General features: G+C 37.7%; 1 protein-coding gene across 4 annotated transcripts in view; it reads left to right on the plus strand.

Moving 5' to 3' along the window:
- The window catches only part of RTN4 (reticulon 4), a 63051-nt gene that overhangs the window by 35892 nt on the left and 13182 nt on the right, over positions 1 to 13977 (plus strand). For all 4 annotated transcript variants that reach the window (XM_001375231.5, XM_056814009.1, XM_007476817.3 and 1 more), the window contains one exon: positions 13553 to 13760. In XM_001375231.5, coding sequence (XP_001375268.1) covers positions 13553 to 13760 — 208 coding nt within the window. The remainder of the gene's footprint in view (positions 1 to 13552; positions 13761 to 13977) is intronic.

Below are 13977 nucleotides of genomic sequence, written 5' to 3' on the forward strand. Positions count from 1 at the left end.
TTCTAAGCAAATTTGTTCCCTTTCCTAGGTTAACTTATCTTTGAATTTTGTTAAACATATTACTGAATTAAAAACATATCAGTGAAATTACGTTGGTCTGTGCCATTCGCAGTTGTCTCATTTTCCTTTAATATTTTAGATGGTAACATTGGCAATTGTTAAATCCTCTAATCAGATTATAATTATATGTTTTGAAATCTTAAAAATATGATTGGCAAGAACTGTTTTAAATAAATGTCTAGACTTATTAACCTTTGTCCTTGTAATAACCAATCAGTGATCTCTGTCCTTTTTCCTCCCCATCTAAGCTCAGACCCCTCTAAGTCCCAGTGGATCATTGTGGAAGAATTTAACCCTTTTAAGCTTTTACATTTTATAACTATCTGTGAGTTGTTAGGTAAATACTGTTTAAAGGAGAAAGCTGAAAATGATAGGCCTTAAGTATTTGCTCTTAAAAATTGTCTTCAAAATTGATAGAATTAAAGAAAGCTTTGCATAACATCATCTCAGAATTCCAATTGTCTTTTTTTAAAAATTATGCTAAGTTAGTAAGGAATCATTAAGGTTTTGAAAGTATTTATGCCATTCTTAACAATAAAATACCTTGAATACTGGCACAGTAGGGTTTGGGTGATTGTGAATACAAAAGTAAATTATGGAGAGCTAATAACCATAGCATTCAGGATAGAATTTCTTCTTGAATTAATCTGATAGAAACAAATTTTGGGAAGGATAAGTTGTGAGTTCATATTTAGGGACAATAATTGATTTATGGTGCTATACCTTTATGTTAACTGAATGTTAGATTCCTTTTTAATGAGGGTAGAGAATTTTGTTTCCCCAACCTTATATGGCTAAGGCATTGCCAATAAGAAATCTTAACAGACAAGAGGCTCTTTTTAAATAAATTTTTGATGGGGATAGCATGTTAGGGATTCCTTTGTGGAAACTCCATCCACTTATGCAGATCATCCACTCCTGTAATTTCTAATCTTGGAGAGTCACCTGGGGACACTGAGAGTTTGAGACTCACCTCACTCATGGTCAAAAAGGTTAGTCTGTATCAAATGCAGAACTTGGAAACAAGTCTAACTGCCTCTACTATAGTCTTCCACTAAGTCCCCCAGTTGGAGAAAATTTATGTCTAGCTCTAGTTATAAAGGCGTGTAATAGCTTTATATTAATTTGCAATACCAAATTAATACCATCTTTGAGTAATAACATTTTAAGTTTTTAGGTTATACCTGTTAATAACTTTCTTTCTGAGTCAGACATTAGGTTAAGGATCCAAAGGGAAATCTTTTGGTAGATTTAAAATTGGTTTTGAAATCTTCACTATTTGTGCCAGATCAAACCCTTGACTATGACACCCTAATAAGTATTATAGGAATTCTAAGAAGTTGAGACTCTAAATGGACATTGAGAGATGAGCTAAGACTCAAGCAGAAAGGTAAGGGAACGTTCAGGATTTGTGAGATGATTTAGCTTTACCAGGCTAATTTTATAGGAAATAAGATTGAAATTGTATAGTGGAAAGAACATTGGACTGTCTTGGGCAGATAGTTGGAGAAATAGGAAAGGAAGGAACAGATAATCAATGTGAGGCTGGAGGAACAAGTCAGAAATGACAAAAGGTGGGACTATACAACAAAGGTACCACCCCCACTCTGCCTCCTTTCCCCCAATTCACTGAATTCCAGTGGCTGCTGCCTTTGGCCTTCAGGATTGACTACAAAAGGCTCTGTTGGGCATTGAACAGCTTTCCTAGCCGGACCGCTTCCTACCTTTCCAACCTTCTTAGTCCCCGCCATGTCCTCTTCAGTCAAATGACAGTGGCCTCGCTATTCCACAGACAAGACATTTCATTGCTCAGGTTCAGGCTGTCCCCTATGGGGATGGTGGCCTTACTCTACTCTCTACCTTCTGGCTTCCTTTATGTTCATGCTAAAATCCTGCCTTCTACAGGAAGCCTTTCCTATCCCCTCCTAACTGGAAGATTTCCCATTTGTCCTGCACATAGCTTGTTGTACACATTTGTATGTTGTCTTCTCTATTCGATTGCAGATTCCTGGAGGCCATGACTGGCTTGCCTCTTTGCATCTCCAGTGCTTAGTATAGTGCCTGTTGCATAGTAGGAGCTTAAATGTTTATTGACTGACAAGTAGAAAAGCTAGTTTCTGAAACTGGCTTTAGAGGGATGGTGATGTCTTTAATTATATTGAGATTAATGTAGATTGTGTTATTTGAATGAGAATTATCCATCAGACAGGTGCAACTATAGGACTCTAAGCTATTGAAAGGGAGAGGATAGGTTTAGTGGCTGGTAGCTAGGTCATTTGGTGGATAAAGCATAGAACTTGGTAGCCAGGAAGACCTGGGCTCAAATTCTGCCACAGACATTAACTGTATGTATGTATGTGTGACTCTAGGGAAGTCAGTCCACCTCTGCCTCAGTTTCCTCATCTGTAAAGTAAGGATAGTATACTCTGTGTGTGTGTACATATGTGCACATGTGCACACAGTGACTTGTGAAGCTCACTCTGACAGGGTGAAGGGTAGACTTTTTCTGGTTGCATTAATTTTTTTCCCAATTGTGAAGGAATATTCATGTACCTTGGTAGAATGTGGAGATCAAGAAGAAACTTGTTTAGAGATAATAAAAATATATGATTGAGCATTCTTGCTTTAAAATCTCAAATCTGAACATGAAGTCTTTATGCAAGTTGTTTAAACTCTTTAACTGGATGTAAAGTGTTTATTCTTTCAGTGCCTTCCACATAGTAGGTAATAAATGCGTGTTGCAGGTGGAATAATTAACTGACTAGAATCACATCTCAAAAAGTAATACTGAGGTGGCTTTCATATGATGTGGATAGCATATGGGAGAAGTTAGAAAAATATATTAGGGGAGATGGAAGTGATGACTACTATTGAGCAATATATTTTTATGATAGTTTTTTCCCCTAAGTGCCATTTACTGAGCAAGAAGAATTTGGAGATTTTTTTTCAATTTCTAATCAAATTATTGGCTAGTAAGCAATGAGATAACTTAGGTGGCTTTAGAGTCATAGAACTTGAGTTCTATAAGATTTAGTTCAACTCTTATTTTAAAAAAGTGTTTTTCTTTTCATTTGCATTGTCCTTATGTTTTCAGTTCCTGGTTCTTTGCATCAGTTCTTATGTCTTCTTATGTTTCTTTGTTAGCTTCCCTAGTCATCTTTTCTTAGTCTTTTAGAATTGCATCACAGACTTGTGGCACAATTTGTTTACTCTTTCCCTCCCAATTCGTAGATGAGGAAACTGTATTTCTGAGAAGTAAAGTAACTTGTGTGGTGCGACATAAGGCTAATAATTGATTTGGGATCCAGGTCTTCAATTATGCAGTTCTCTTGCCACTATGCGACTCGAGTAAGTGGCTTCCTATTTTTCAGAGACAGGGAGGCAGGCAATCTTTTAATTTTACTCCAGTTTCTTCTTGAATTTAAATAGTAAGACTTTAGGAAATCAAGTGAAATTATTTTTTATGTTTATATCAATGACTAAATCTTTTGTGGTTCTTGCTCTGCATCGAAAGGCCGAGTGCACGGCCAGTGTGGAAGAGGCAGGTTTGACAACATGTGTTGTTCCAAGGTCATAGTGAAATCTCCAAAGTGTTGCAGTGAGGCAGTCCCGGGGCCAGAAGGGTCATTTTTATCCATCCTCCAGGATTAGTTACACTCTTGGCCTTGGAAGCTGAGCTAGCAGGGCTATGGAATTCAGTGTCCTGGGCCTCCCTGGACTTTTCTCTCATTCCCTTGCCCTCGGGCTGGCCCCGCCAGGATTTGGATGGGGCAAGCAGTAGTTGAATGAGAAATGACAGCTTGGTATATACCCACACTTTGAGCGTACCTGGAATTGGGCTCCTCCCCCTCCCAGAGCACACAGCTGAGGCCAAAGTACCTGGCTGTCTGTGGCAGGCTCTGCAATATAATGCGGGCTTACAGCAAAGGGTGAGGAGTGGACATACCTTTAAAAACAACTTGAATGTGGGGTTTTCATGTTTTTTATTTTGTTTTTAGTCCAATTTATACTGACTGTCTTTATGAGAGTTGGTATAAAACACTGCTTTGTCTTTTCATGATATATTAGTATAATCTTATACACATACATATGCGTATAATTTCAAAGAAGAATCACTTTGTGGGAGGGAGAGAAAGTGGCAGTGATGTAAGAATTCTTTTTTGTGTGGTTTATTTGGGATCACACAGTTATTAAAGGTCTGAGGCAGAATTTGAATCCAGATTTTCTTGCTGCCAAGCCTAGGCACTTTATCCACTGCAGTCACATGGTCAGAAATTTCCACACAAAGTTTTCCATTCCCCAGCCTAATAACAACTTATATTTAATTAGTTCACACTCTAACTTGATTCTTTGTTTTTGATTACTATCACAAGAGTTCTGTGCTAGTTGTTGATTAATAGAATGTCTAGGTTCACTGGGCCAGAGAAGTGGCCTAGTGGATTGAGAGCCAGGCCTAGAGATGGGAGCTCCTGGGTTTAACTATTAGCCTCAGATACTTTTTAGTTGTGTGATCCTGGGCCACTTGCTTAACCCCCATTGTCTAACCCTTCCCATACTCTGCCTTGGTACTAATACACAGTATTGATTTTAAAATGGGAGGCAAGGGTTTAAAAAAATAGAATGTCTAGGTTTTTGCCAAACAAGTGGAAATTGTTTAAACTTGTATCTGTGCTAAGAAATTGCACTCAATATCATTAAAATGCCTAAGCCACAGGATAGGTTTAGAAAAATGAATGAATATAAAAGCATTTATTAATCACTCTGTGCAAAGCATTGCTCTAAGCTGTAGGGATAGGAAGAGGAAAGCAAATAGTTTTAAATTTGTAGCCATAGCCCTTGTCTTAATTGGTTGATTTCTTTTTTTTATTCCTTTGTATTTAAACAGACCAATTAAAAGGTGATGAAATTACTTTATATCCTATTCATTGATAGCTTTTTATAAAATGGAGCTGGAAAATAAGGGAAAGGGTAGACCAAAAGAACATCTAGAAAAGTACAAGAGCTGACTTAAAAAAAAAAAGACATTATATTATGATTGAGTTAACAGTTACTGGGAATCCTGTATTCTTTTAGAGAAATATAATCACTCTAAATGAAGAAATGATAATTTTGCCTTCTGGTGCTGTATTGTAGCAATTGTCTAATGTGGTTGCCACTGAATGAACTGTTAATTTATAAATATAAATGCATAAAATTTTCAGTATTTTCTAAAAATTGGAGTGGGGAACTGATTTTAGGCATTCTAATATGCATTTTCCTTAGTGGAATGGTGAGTGGTATGTTTCTGAAATATCTATAAAGTACTGTAAGATGTCTTATATTGTACTCCAATGCCATATAACAATGAGCACAGATAAAGTTCCAACCTTAAGTCAAGATTAAGTAAAAGGTTTTTAGGTATTTATGTCTCAAAGTTGTGGTTTCTAAATTATTTTCGTTCAGGCACTTTTGTCTTGAGTTTGTTTTGACTTCTGAAAAGCAATGATTTTTAGGAAATAAGTTCTGTTCTCTCTAGAATATCCTTTTGATGATGATGCTAGTTATTTCCACAACAATTTCTTTTTGAGGTTGTATTGTGGTAATGTGGGAAACTGTTCAGGAGAGATCTGGATTTACAGCCTATCTCTGAAACTTTTTACTTTTTCTCATGTGGGAGGATAATACCTATAATGCCTTCCTCACAACAAGTTAATTTAATGTGTCAGACTTGATAACATTTGGCAAGTAGCTAGCTTGTTGGCACACGAGATGGAGCATTTGATCTGGTTTCATGAAGACCTGTGTTCAAGTCCAGCTTCAAACACTATTGTGAAGATCAAATGAGACTATTTATGAAGTACTTTGCCAGCCCTAAAGCACCACATAAATGATAGAAACAATAATAAACAAGGTGCTATATGAATTTCAGTTAAATTGTTTGTTTTTTTCATGTCCTTTGGGGATTTATGTAACATAAATTATTGGTCTAGATCATGTTTCTTCGTGGATCTTTAAGAGGTCTTGAATGATAAACATCTTGTGGAAGAGAACCTTCAAGGTAGTATTTTTATTTCTTCAAGTCAAATACTTAAAAATACCTTATCAAAAGTAATAAGCAAAATGGAATTTTTAATTTTCTATATCTTATAGTCACTTATATGATGTTGTTTACTATGAAATATTGCTTTCAAAAGCCTGCCTGTTATTTACCAAATATCAAATATGGCTGTGGAGGTGATTCTCATAAAAGTTTATAAATGAAAAAATAAGGATATTGGTCAGTAGATAAATGTTGGTGTTCTTTCATTTTACTTATTCTAGCATTAAGGTCCGGGGTGCCCTTTTTGCATGGTATGGGCACATTTTCCTCCTTCACATACCTTGAATAGATCCCTTGGTGCCTCCACAACTGTGTTTCCTCCTGTATGGATCTTCTCTTTACACAGTTGGTGTAATCTAGTGGTGTCAAACTCAAATACAAGTAGGGCCCACCGATCTGTGCCAATATCTATATCTTCTTATATTTTAATTTATTTTATCAAATATTTCCCAAGAACATTTTAAACTAGTTTGGGCAACATTCAGAAGGAATATCCAGGGTATTCTCTTATGTCTCCCTCATTCAGCTTTCCTGCCTCCTTTTTCTTCCCCCCCCTTTGGATTATAAGCTTCTTGAGGTCAAGGAACTGTCTTTTAATTAATTATATCCTGGAGCTAAGCATAGTGCCTGGCACATAGTAGGTGCTTAATAAATATTTATTGGATTGTTTTGGATTTCTGTGCTTAACAAAATAAGCTGCGTATTTGTCGAATAAGTAGCACTTAAAAAAAATTCTTTTGACTTCTTAGCTAGACTTAAAGGTGAGGTTTCACAGAATTTTCCATTGTGATCAACTACAGAGTTCATATTGAAGAAGGACTCCCAATAGATGAGAACAGAAACTTCAGATGTTTCTGTTAAAGATGTCATATTGCTGATCATTTCAGAAATTTCTGGTTTAATCATCCATACTTTTGTGTGGAGGGTGGAGATGAATGGATAATGTCTGTTGTCTAGATTATGACAAAGTTGGGTGGACCACTGTGATGCTTGTCTATACATACAAATGGACAAGGAGTTAGCCCAAGAATTAAAGAGAGGGTAGGTTACATTGGTTTTGGGAAATTGCAAAGCTCCTTTAAATAATGCAAATGAAAATGTGTGATTTTTGTGGTGTTTTTTTCTATCACTTTAGTTATTTTTTGAATGTTATTTTCCTGGTTCTGAGTTACTATGCTTCATTTCATTTACATCTTAGTGCTTTTCTGGATTCTGTCACTCTGTTACATTAATATTCCATTATGTTTATGTACCACAATTTAGCCATTCCTCAGCTAATAGACTTATTTCTGATTTTGTACTATTGTGTGCAAAAATGACTCAAAATTGACAAAAATCTGACTCTTTAATCAGAGAAACTCTTCAGCAGCACATGAGTGTAGATATGTAGAAGAATGCACAATGCAAAATGAATTTTACCTGTGCAGTATTGTTAACTTAAGCATTATATCTTTTACAATTTCTTTACCTTTTCCTTTCGAGGCAGTATACTTTTTGAGAAGGGGGAAAGTATTTTTAGAATGAAACTTTAATGTGATTTGACAATTAATAAAAGCAAAAGCTTCAATAAATGACCAATTTGATACAAAGTGTAATTGGATAACTTTTGCATGTAAGGCATGCCTACTAGGGCTATTTTTAGTTATGCCAGATGACAGTTTGTGATTACCAAGTGTAGGCAGCTGCACTTACTCTAAAATGGTCCAGGAAAACCTGCTTTGGAGAAAAGATTTTAGTGCACTGAGTACATTAAATGCTGAACTATTTGCTTTAGAAAATATTTTGCTCCTTCAAAGTTTAACAAATTTATAGTTGTCTTTTTCTTTTAAAAAATAATGGTTAGAAAGGAAGAGGATTTTAAAAATCAAAATAGGATCTTTTAGAACAAGATTACTTGTGTCCATATCATTTCAATTGATATTTTCAGAATTTAAGAAATTACAAAATTTTATTTACATATAAATTTTATGCATAGTTATTGGACTCAGAGTAAGTTTCAGGTAGTATCATCATTAGATTATTTCTGGTCTCTGGTCACTTAACAGTCAGAATGTGAAAGGTTCAAGCTTTCTCCAGCATAGGCCTGCTTTAAAAAGTGGGCATTTGTACCCCAAAGAGATAATGGACAAAAAGACTTGTACAAGAATATTCATAACTGCGCTCTTTGTGGTGGCCAAAAATTGGAAAACGAGGGGATGCCCATCAATTGGGGAATGGCTGAACAAATTGTGGTATATGTTGGTGATGGAATACTATTGTGCTAAAAGGAATAATAAAGTGGAGGAATTCCATGGAGACTGGAACAACCTCCAGGAAGTGATGCAGAGTGAGAGGAGCAGAACCAGGAGAACATTGTACACAGAGACTAATACACTGTGGTATAATCGAACGTAATGGACTTCTCCATTAGTGTCAATGCAGTGACCCAGGACAATCTGCAGGGATCTAGGAGAAAAAACACTATCCACAAGCAGAGGATAAACTGTCAATGAGAAACAACTGCTTGACTACAGGGGCTGAGGGGATATGACTGAGGAGAGACTCTAAATGAACACTCTAATGCAAATACCAACAACGTGGAAATGGGTTCGAATCAAGGACACATATGATACCCAGTGGAATTGCCCGTCGGCTATGGGAGAGGTGGTGGGAGGGGGAGAGGAAAAGAAAATGATCTTTGTTTCCAATGAATAATGTTTGGGAATGACCAAATAAAATGTTTAAAAAAAAAAGTGGGCATTTGAAGTACCTGATCTTCTAAGGGCCCTCCCAGCTCTAAATTTAAGTTCTGTGAGCTTCTAAATTTTGGCTTTAAATCTTAAATTTGAATTAATTTAATTCAATAATTAAAAGAGGCTATTAACTTGCCAGCTAGAAACTAAGAAAATGCTAAAGACCAAAAATTACCTTTCTGAAGTAGTTTGCTTTACCTCATCAATTATAATGAAATCAGACTAATGTGTGTGAGAGGCCCATGCTCTAAATGCCCAATTTTACCTTGGATGTTGAATTGGCCTTCTAGGGTAGGCTCAGGTTCCTGCTGCTCTGATTTCTATCCTGCCCTCTCCAAAGCATCCAGCACTGTAGATCCTACTCTTTTCCATCTCATGATGGCTCTTTCTTTCTCAGTTCTAACCCCTTTTTCTCATATTTTTCATGCCATTGTTGCTTCTTTTTGTAGCCCTTTTTGTAGCCCAATTCCTGCAAATTTTTAAAAATCTCAAAAACATCAACTTCATCAAAAATGCCATGAAAAACTTGTTACTAGTAGAATCCAAGATTTTTGGTTGCTTTTTTAAAACAAGCAAAAAGAATCCCACTATCTTCCTACTTTTACAAACTCTGTTCCCTTGCCATCTACCTGCCCTAGTTTTTGTCCTGTAAATACCTTTTTCTAGTTCCCCCAAAAAGTATTGCCAGTGAACTAACTGTGTGGTTTTGGGGGGAAGATTTAAATGAGGAGTGGATGTGGTTTTCTATCAGTCTATAAATGCCTAATTCCATACAAATACGGTTACACGAGTCATTGGGTTTTATTTTAGCTTTTCTTGGTAGCCAGGCTTGGAACCTAGCTACCATCTCTAGCATTTCTATGAAAAATGGGCAACAGGTTTTTAACAATGGAATTTACAAACTTAGGGTTGAATTCTGGTTAAGGCAGAGAGCTATTGGGGGGGTAGACTGGTATTTGTCCAGTTCTCTGTTTGTGGAATAGTTATTGATAGAGTAATAGGGTCTACCATAGAAAGGAATATAGAATCATTGTGTCTGGAGCAAGTGTCCAGTTTAGGAGAATGTGTGCAATGGGAGGAATGGTGTCTCAAGTGCCCTTTGTTGGGTGCCTACTAAGTGGGAACTTGGGCAGTCAGTGGCATGGTGGGGAGAGCCCTGGGTTTGGCATCAGCAAAACTCATCTTCTGAGTTCAAATCCCAGCCTCAGACACTTACTAGCTGTGGGACTCTGGACGAGTCACTTAACCCTGTTAGACTCAGTTCTTCATCTGTAAAATGAGCTGGAGAAGGAAATAGTGAAACGCTCTACTGCATTTGCCCAGAAAGCCTCAGGTGGGGTCCTGAAGAGCCAGACTGAACAACCAGAAGTGAGATCTGAGGCCAGATAGGAGAAGGAAAGAGGGGCCTGGCCTCTTGGGAAATAGGGCCAGCACCGTGGGGAGTACCCTGGGGAGGCTGTGGCAGATGCAGATCTCTGGTGTGGCGAAGAGCTTCCAGTAGACTCATGTGGGAAGAGGGAGGGCCTGCAGCAGCAATGAAGAACCTTTTTGAGGCACTCATGCACATGTGAGCCATGTCCCGCCCCCCAAGTGCTCCCACTGGGCCCTGAGGCAGAGGGGCGTGGCATGTGGAAAGGGGGAGGGGAGCAGCCCCCCAGGCACACCACACTAGGCCATGGGTTCAACAACAGGACCCGGGAAGATTGAGTTTGAGTGTGTGGCCCTGCCAAAACTTTTTTAATATGCTTATAATCCTAGTTATCTGTTCCTAGGTAAGTAAGTAAATAACTTAACATTCCTGTAGAACAGAACACTTTCCATCATTGCTGGTTAGTGTTCTTTATAAGGCAACGAGACAGCATTTTTACTCATGTTTAGAGGAATAAATTTAGTGTGTTTTCAGTCTTTGCCCGGTCTTTTCATTTAGAACACAAGGGCAGAGAACACATCTGCTTTTTTCCTGTTGTGTTGACTTACTGATTGGGTTACCAAACTGTAGCTGCTACCTTCATTTGATGATATGTACTTTATTCTCTAGTGCGGTAGACAAAGAGCTGGGCCTGGACTCAAGGCCTTCATGCAGATGTGGCCTTGTGTCAGAGCTAGCTGTGGGACCCAGGGCAGGCCACTTAACCTCTGCCTTAGTTTCTTTGTCTATAAAATGGGGATTAATAGTACCTGGCTCCCCATGTTGTTTTGAGAGTAAACATAGATAATAGTTCTGAATGCTTCAGGAACCTCAAAGCACCATCTAAGTGCTATTATTGGGCCTCAGCACTAAGATAAACTTGAATATGCCAAATGTATTTACTTATCTGTGTGTTCCGTATTTTTTCCTCCCCAATACTTCCAATAAACTGTTTAGATTCATAGAGGCCATTGAGTCTAATCCCTTCATTATATAAATGAAGAAACTCAGGTCCAGACCAACCTCAAGTCAAACAACTCAATAAGTAACTGGTGTAGTATTTATTTTTTAAACCCTCTCCTTTCTGCCTTAGAAGCAGTCAGGGTTGGGATTGGGGGTTAAGAGACTTGCCTAGGGTCACACAGCTAGGAGATGACTGAGGTCAGATTTGAACCCAGAAACCCCTGTCTCTGAGTGGTGCTGTATTTAAACTCTGGTCTTCCTTACTCCAAGTCTAGCACTGTATCCATGGAGCATTTGATTTTTGTTTTTGTGTCTCCAGTGCCCTGTATGTAATAGTGCTTAACGAACATTATTGAATTGAAATTACTCACTTTGTTATGTCGTGTGTGTGTGTGTGTGTGTGTGTGTGTGTGTGTGTGTGTGTGTGTGTGTGTGTGTATACAGAGAGAGTGAGAGCTGCATGGTTTCCTCCCTCTCCTCTCTTTCCTCTCTTCCTGAAGGCCCCACTTCCTTTTTCTGGGAGGAGGTTCCGTCCCTTAGCTCAGTGACTGCACAGAAGGGAAGCATCCTTACCAGCTCAGCTTTCCCAGCTTGCTGCCCTTTATGTACCAGCTACTCATTCACATGAAAATACAGTAACTGAAGGGAGTCTCACTTAGGCATTAAATCAAGACTGGCAGAACCTCTTCTAAACCACAGTGCATGGGTACTATTATTGTCGGTTTTATTTCTCTTTAAAGTCATTTCTTACTGAGATTTTACTGTATATAATATTTATGATAATGAGAACAGTGGGGAGAACTCTTGGTCATTTTTCATCAAATCATGGTGATTGCACCAACCTATAGATTCTTACTTAGCCCTGGAGGAGAACTCGGAAGATAGCTGGTTCAGCCTCTCACACTAATGATCAGTCCCTCTTCAATGTATTCTCCGTGTTGTCCAGCTTTTGCTTGAACCTGGAGTCTACGAAAGCTTTGTAACGTTTCTCAAACTTGGATTCTTTGCCTGGGAAAAGGAAGTTCTTTGCACCATACCTAAAATTTGCCCTTTCAGACCTATTATTCATTCCTGATGGGACCAAACTCTCACCTCTTCGCTCATGGTCTTGACACCATACTTAGCCCGTTCCACTCTAAACCCTTGACTCCCTTGTCCTCTTGCTGCTTGTTGTGCCCTCAACTCCTGCTTCTTGATTGACTTGAGAATTCACTATAAAAGTTAATTTCACTGGGCTAGTATTGCCCCAGGAAACCCCAGTGACTGGAAAGAGAAGGCAGTCAGTAATCTGTCCATCTTACTAGTCCCCTTTGTCCCCAGGGCCCTCTTAGTACTGCTTTCTTCCTCTCCCCTGATTAGAACACTTTCCCCTTGTTCTTTATTCTCTCTCAAGCCCTAAAACTGGCAACTTGTTTAATGGGGCAGAGGGCTAAATGAGGGGGTAATTGATCTGTTGAAATGATGTTTTGAAGATTTTTTAAAAGTTATATGTATATACACATTTACATAAACATATATATACACACACGTATATATTAGATTGTTGAAACATTTAAGCAGTTTGGAGTAATTTAATAAGCATATAAATCATAATAGCTAGCATTTTATATAATGGTTTAAAAGTTTACAAAGTACATTTCATACATTCTCATTTGAGCATTACAACAACGTCTCCCCAGTTTACATGTTAGTAAACTGTGGTTTAAAATGGTTTACTGTAGTTAGTGTCACAGATGGGATCAAAAACCAGGTCTTGCCAGACTCACTCTTTCCACTATATTGCATTACTTCCAAAGAGTTAAGTGTAGTCGAATATTAATTAGCCACACTTAACTAGAAGCAACTTTGTAGATAATTTCAAAAACTGTTAGCAGGGATCAATATTGAGAACTGACTTATTTTTTTCTTTGTGAATAAGTCTTATAGCTGTTATTTTTAGGTAGCATGTCTCATAAATTTGTTGATTGAGAATATGTCAGTGTTCACATACAAAGTATAAAACCCTGATGAATTTGAAATAGGTTGTGAGTTGTTGTTGAATGTTGTACCATCTTACCGAAAATGGAATAATTACACATTAAGGAATGATGCCCATTATTAGGGAAGTACAGTGAAAAGAACAGTGACAATTTGTTTAATTACTATATCAGCTTTAGGCTTAATCCTAGGGCCTATCTAAGATTAATTTACATTTTAGGTTTAGCTTATTTTTGTAGCCATAGATCTTTTATTGCTTTCATAGATTAAATAATGCTTATCCAATAGATAAAGCAACGCGTGCTAATTTTAGATTTCTTCTTAAACTTTTAGTTGTTGACCTTCTTTATTGGCGAGACATTAAGAAGACAGGAGTGGTATTTGGTGCCAGCTTGTTCCTGCTGCTTTCATTGACAGTATTCAGCATTGTGAGTGTGACAGCATACATTGCCTTGGCCCTGCTATCTGTGACTATCAGCTTTAGGGTATACAAGGGAGTGATCCAGGCAATCCAGAAATCTGATGAAGGTCATCCTTTCAGGTGAGTTGATTGCCTTCATATAAGGCACATGTTTTCTAATATTGCATATGATACATTTTGAGACTTTGCTTTATATTGGTATTATTAAAAACTAGAGCCCATGGGTTGTATAATTTCTTAAAAGCAATTTCAAAGTCAAATAAGGGAAAAGACTGTTCATATATCTGTGTGGATAGAATTTTGAACCCCAGAACTCTTTCCCAGCTTCCATGTTCCT

Source organism: Monodelphis domestica, chromosome 1 (genome assembly GCF_027887165.1).
Source record: "Monodelphis domestica isolate mMonDom1 chromosome 1, mMonDom1.pri, whole genome shotgun sequence".
Taxonomy (NCBI): domain Eukaryota; kingdom Metazoa; phylum Chordata; class Mammalia; order Didelphimorphia; family Didelphidae; genus Monodelphis; species Monodelphis domestica.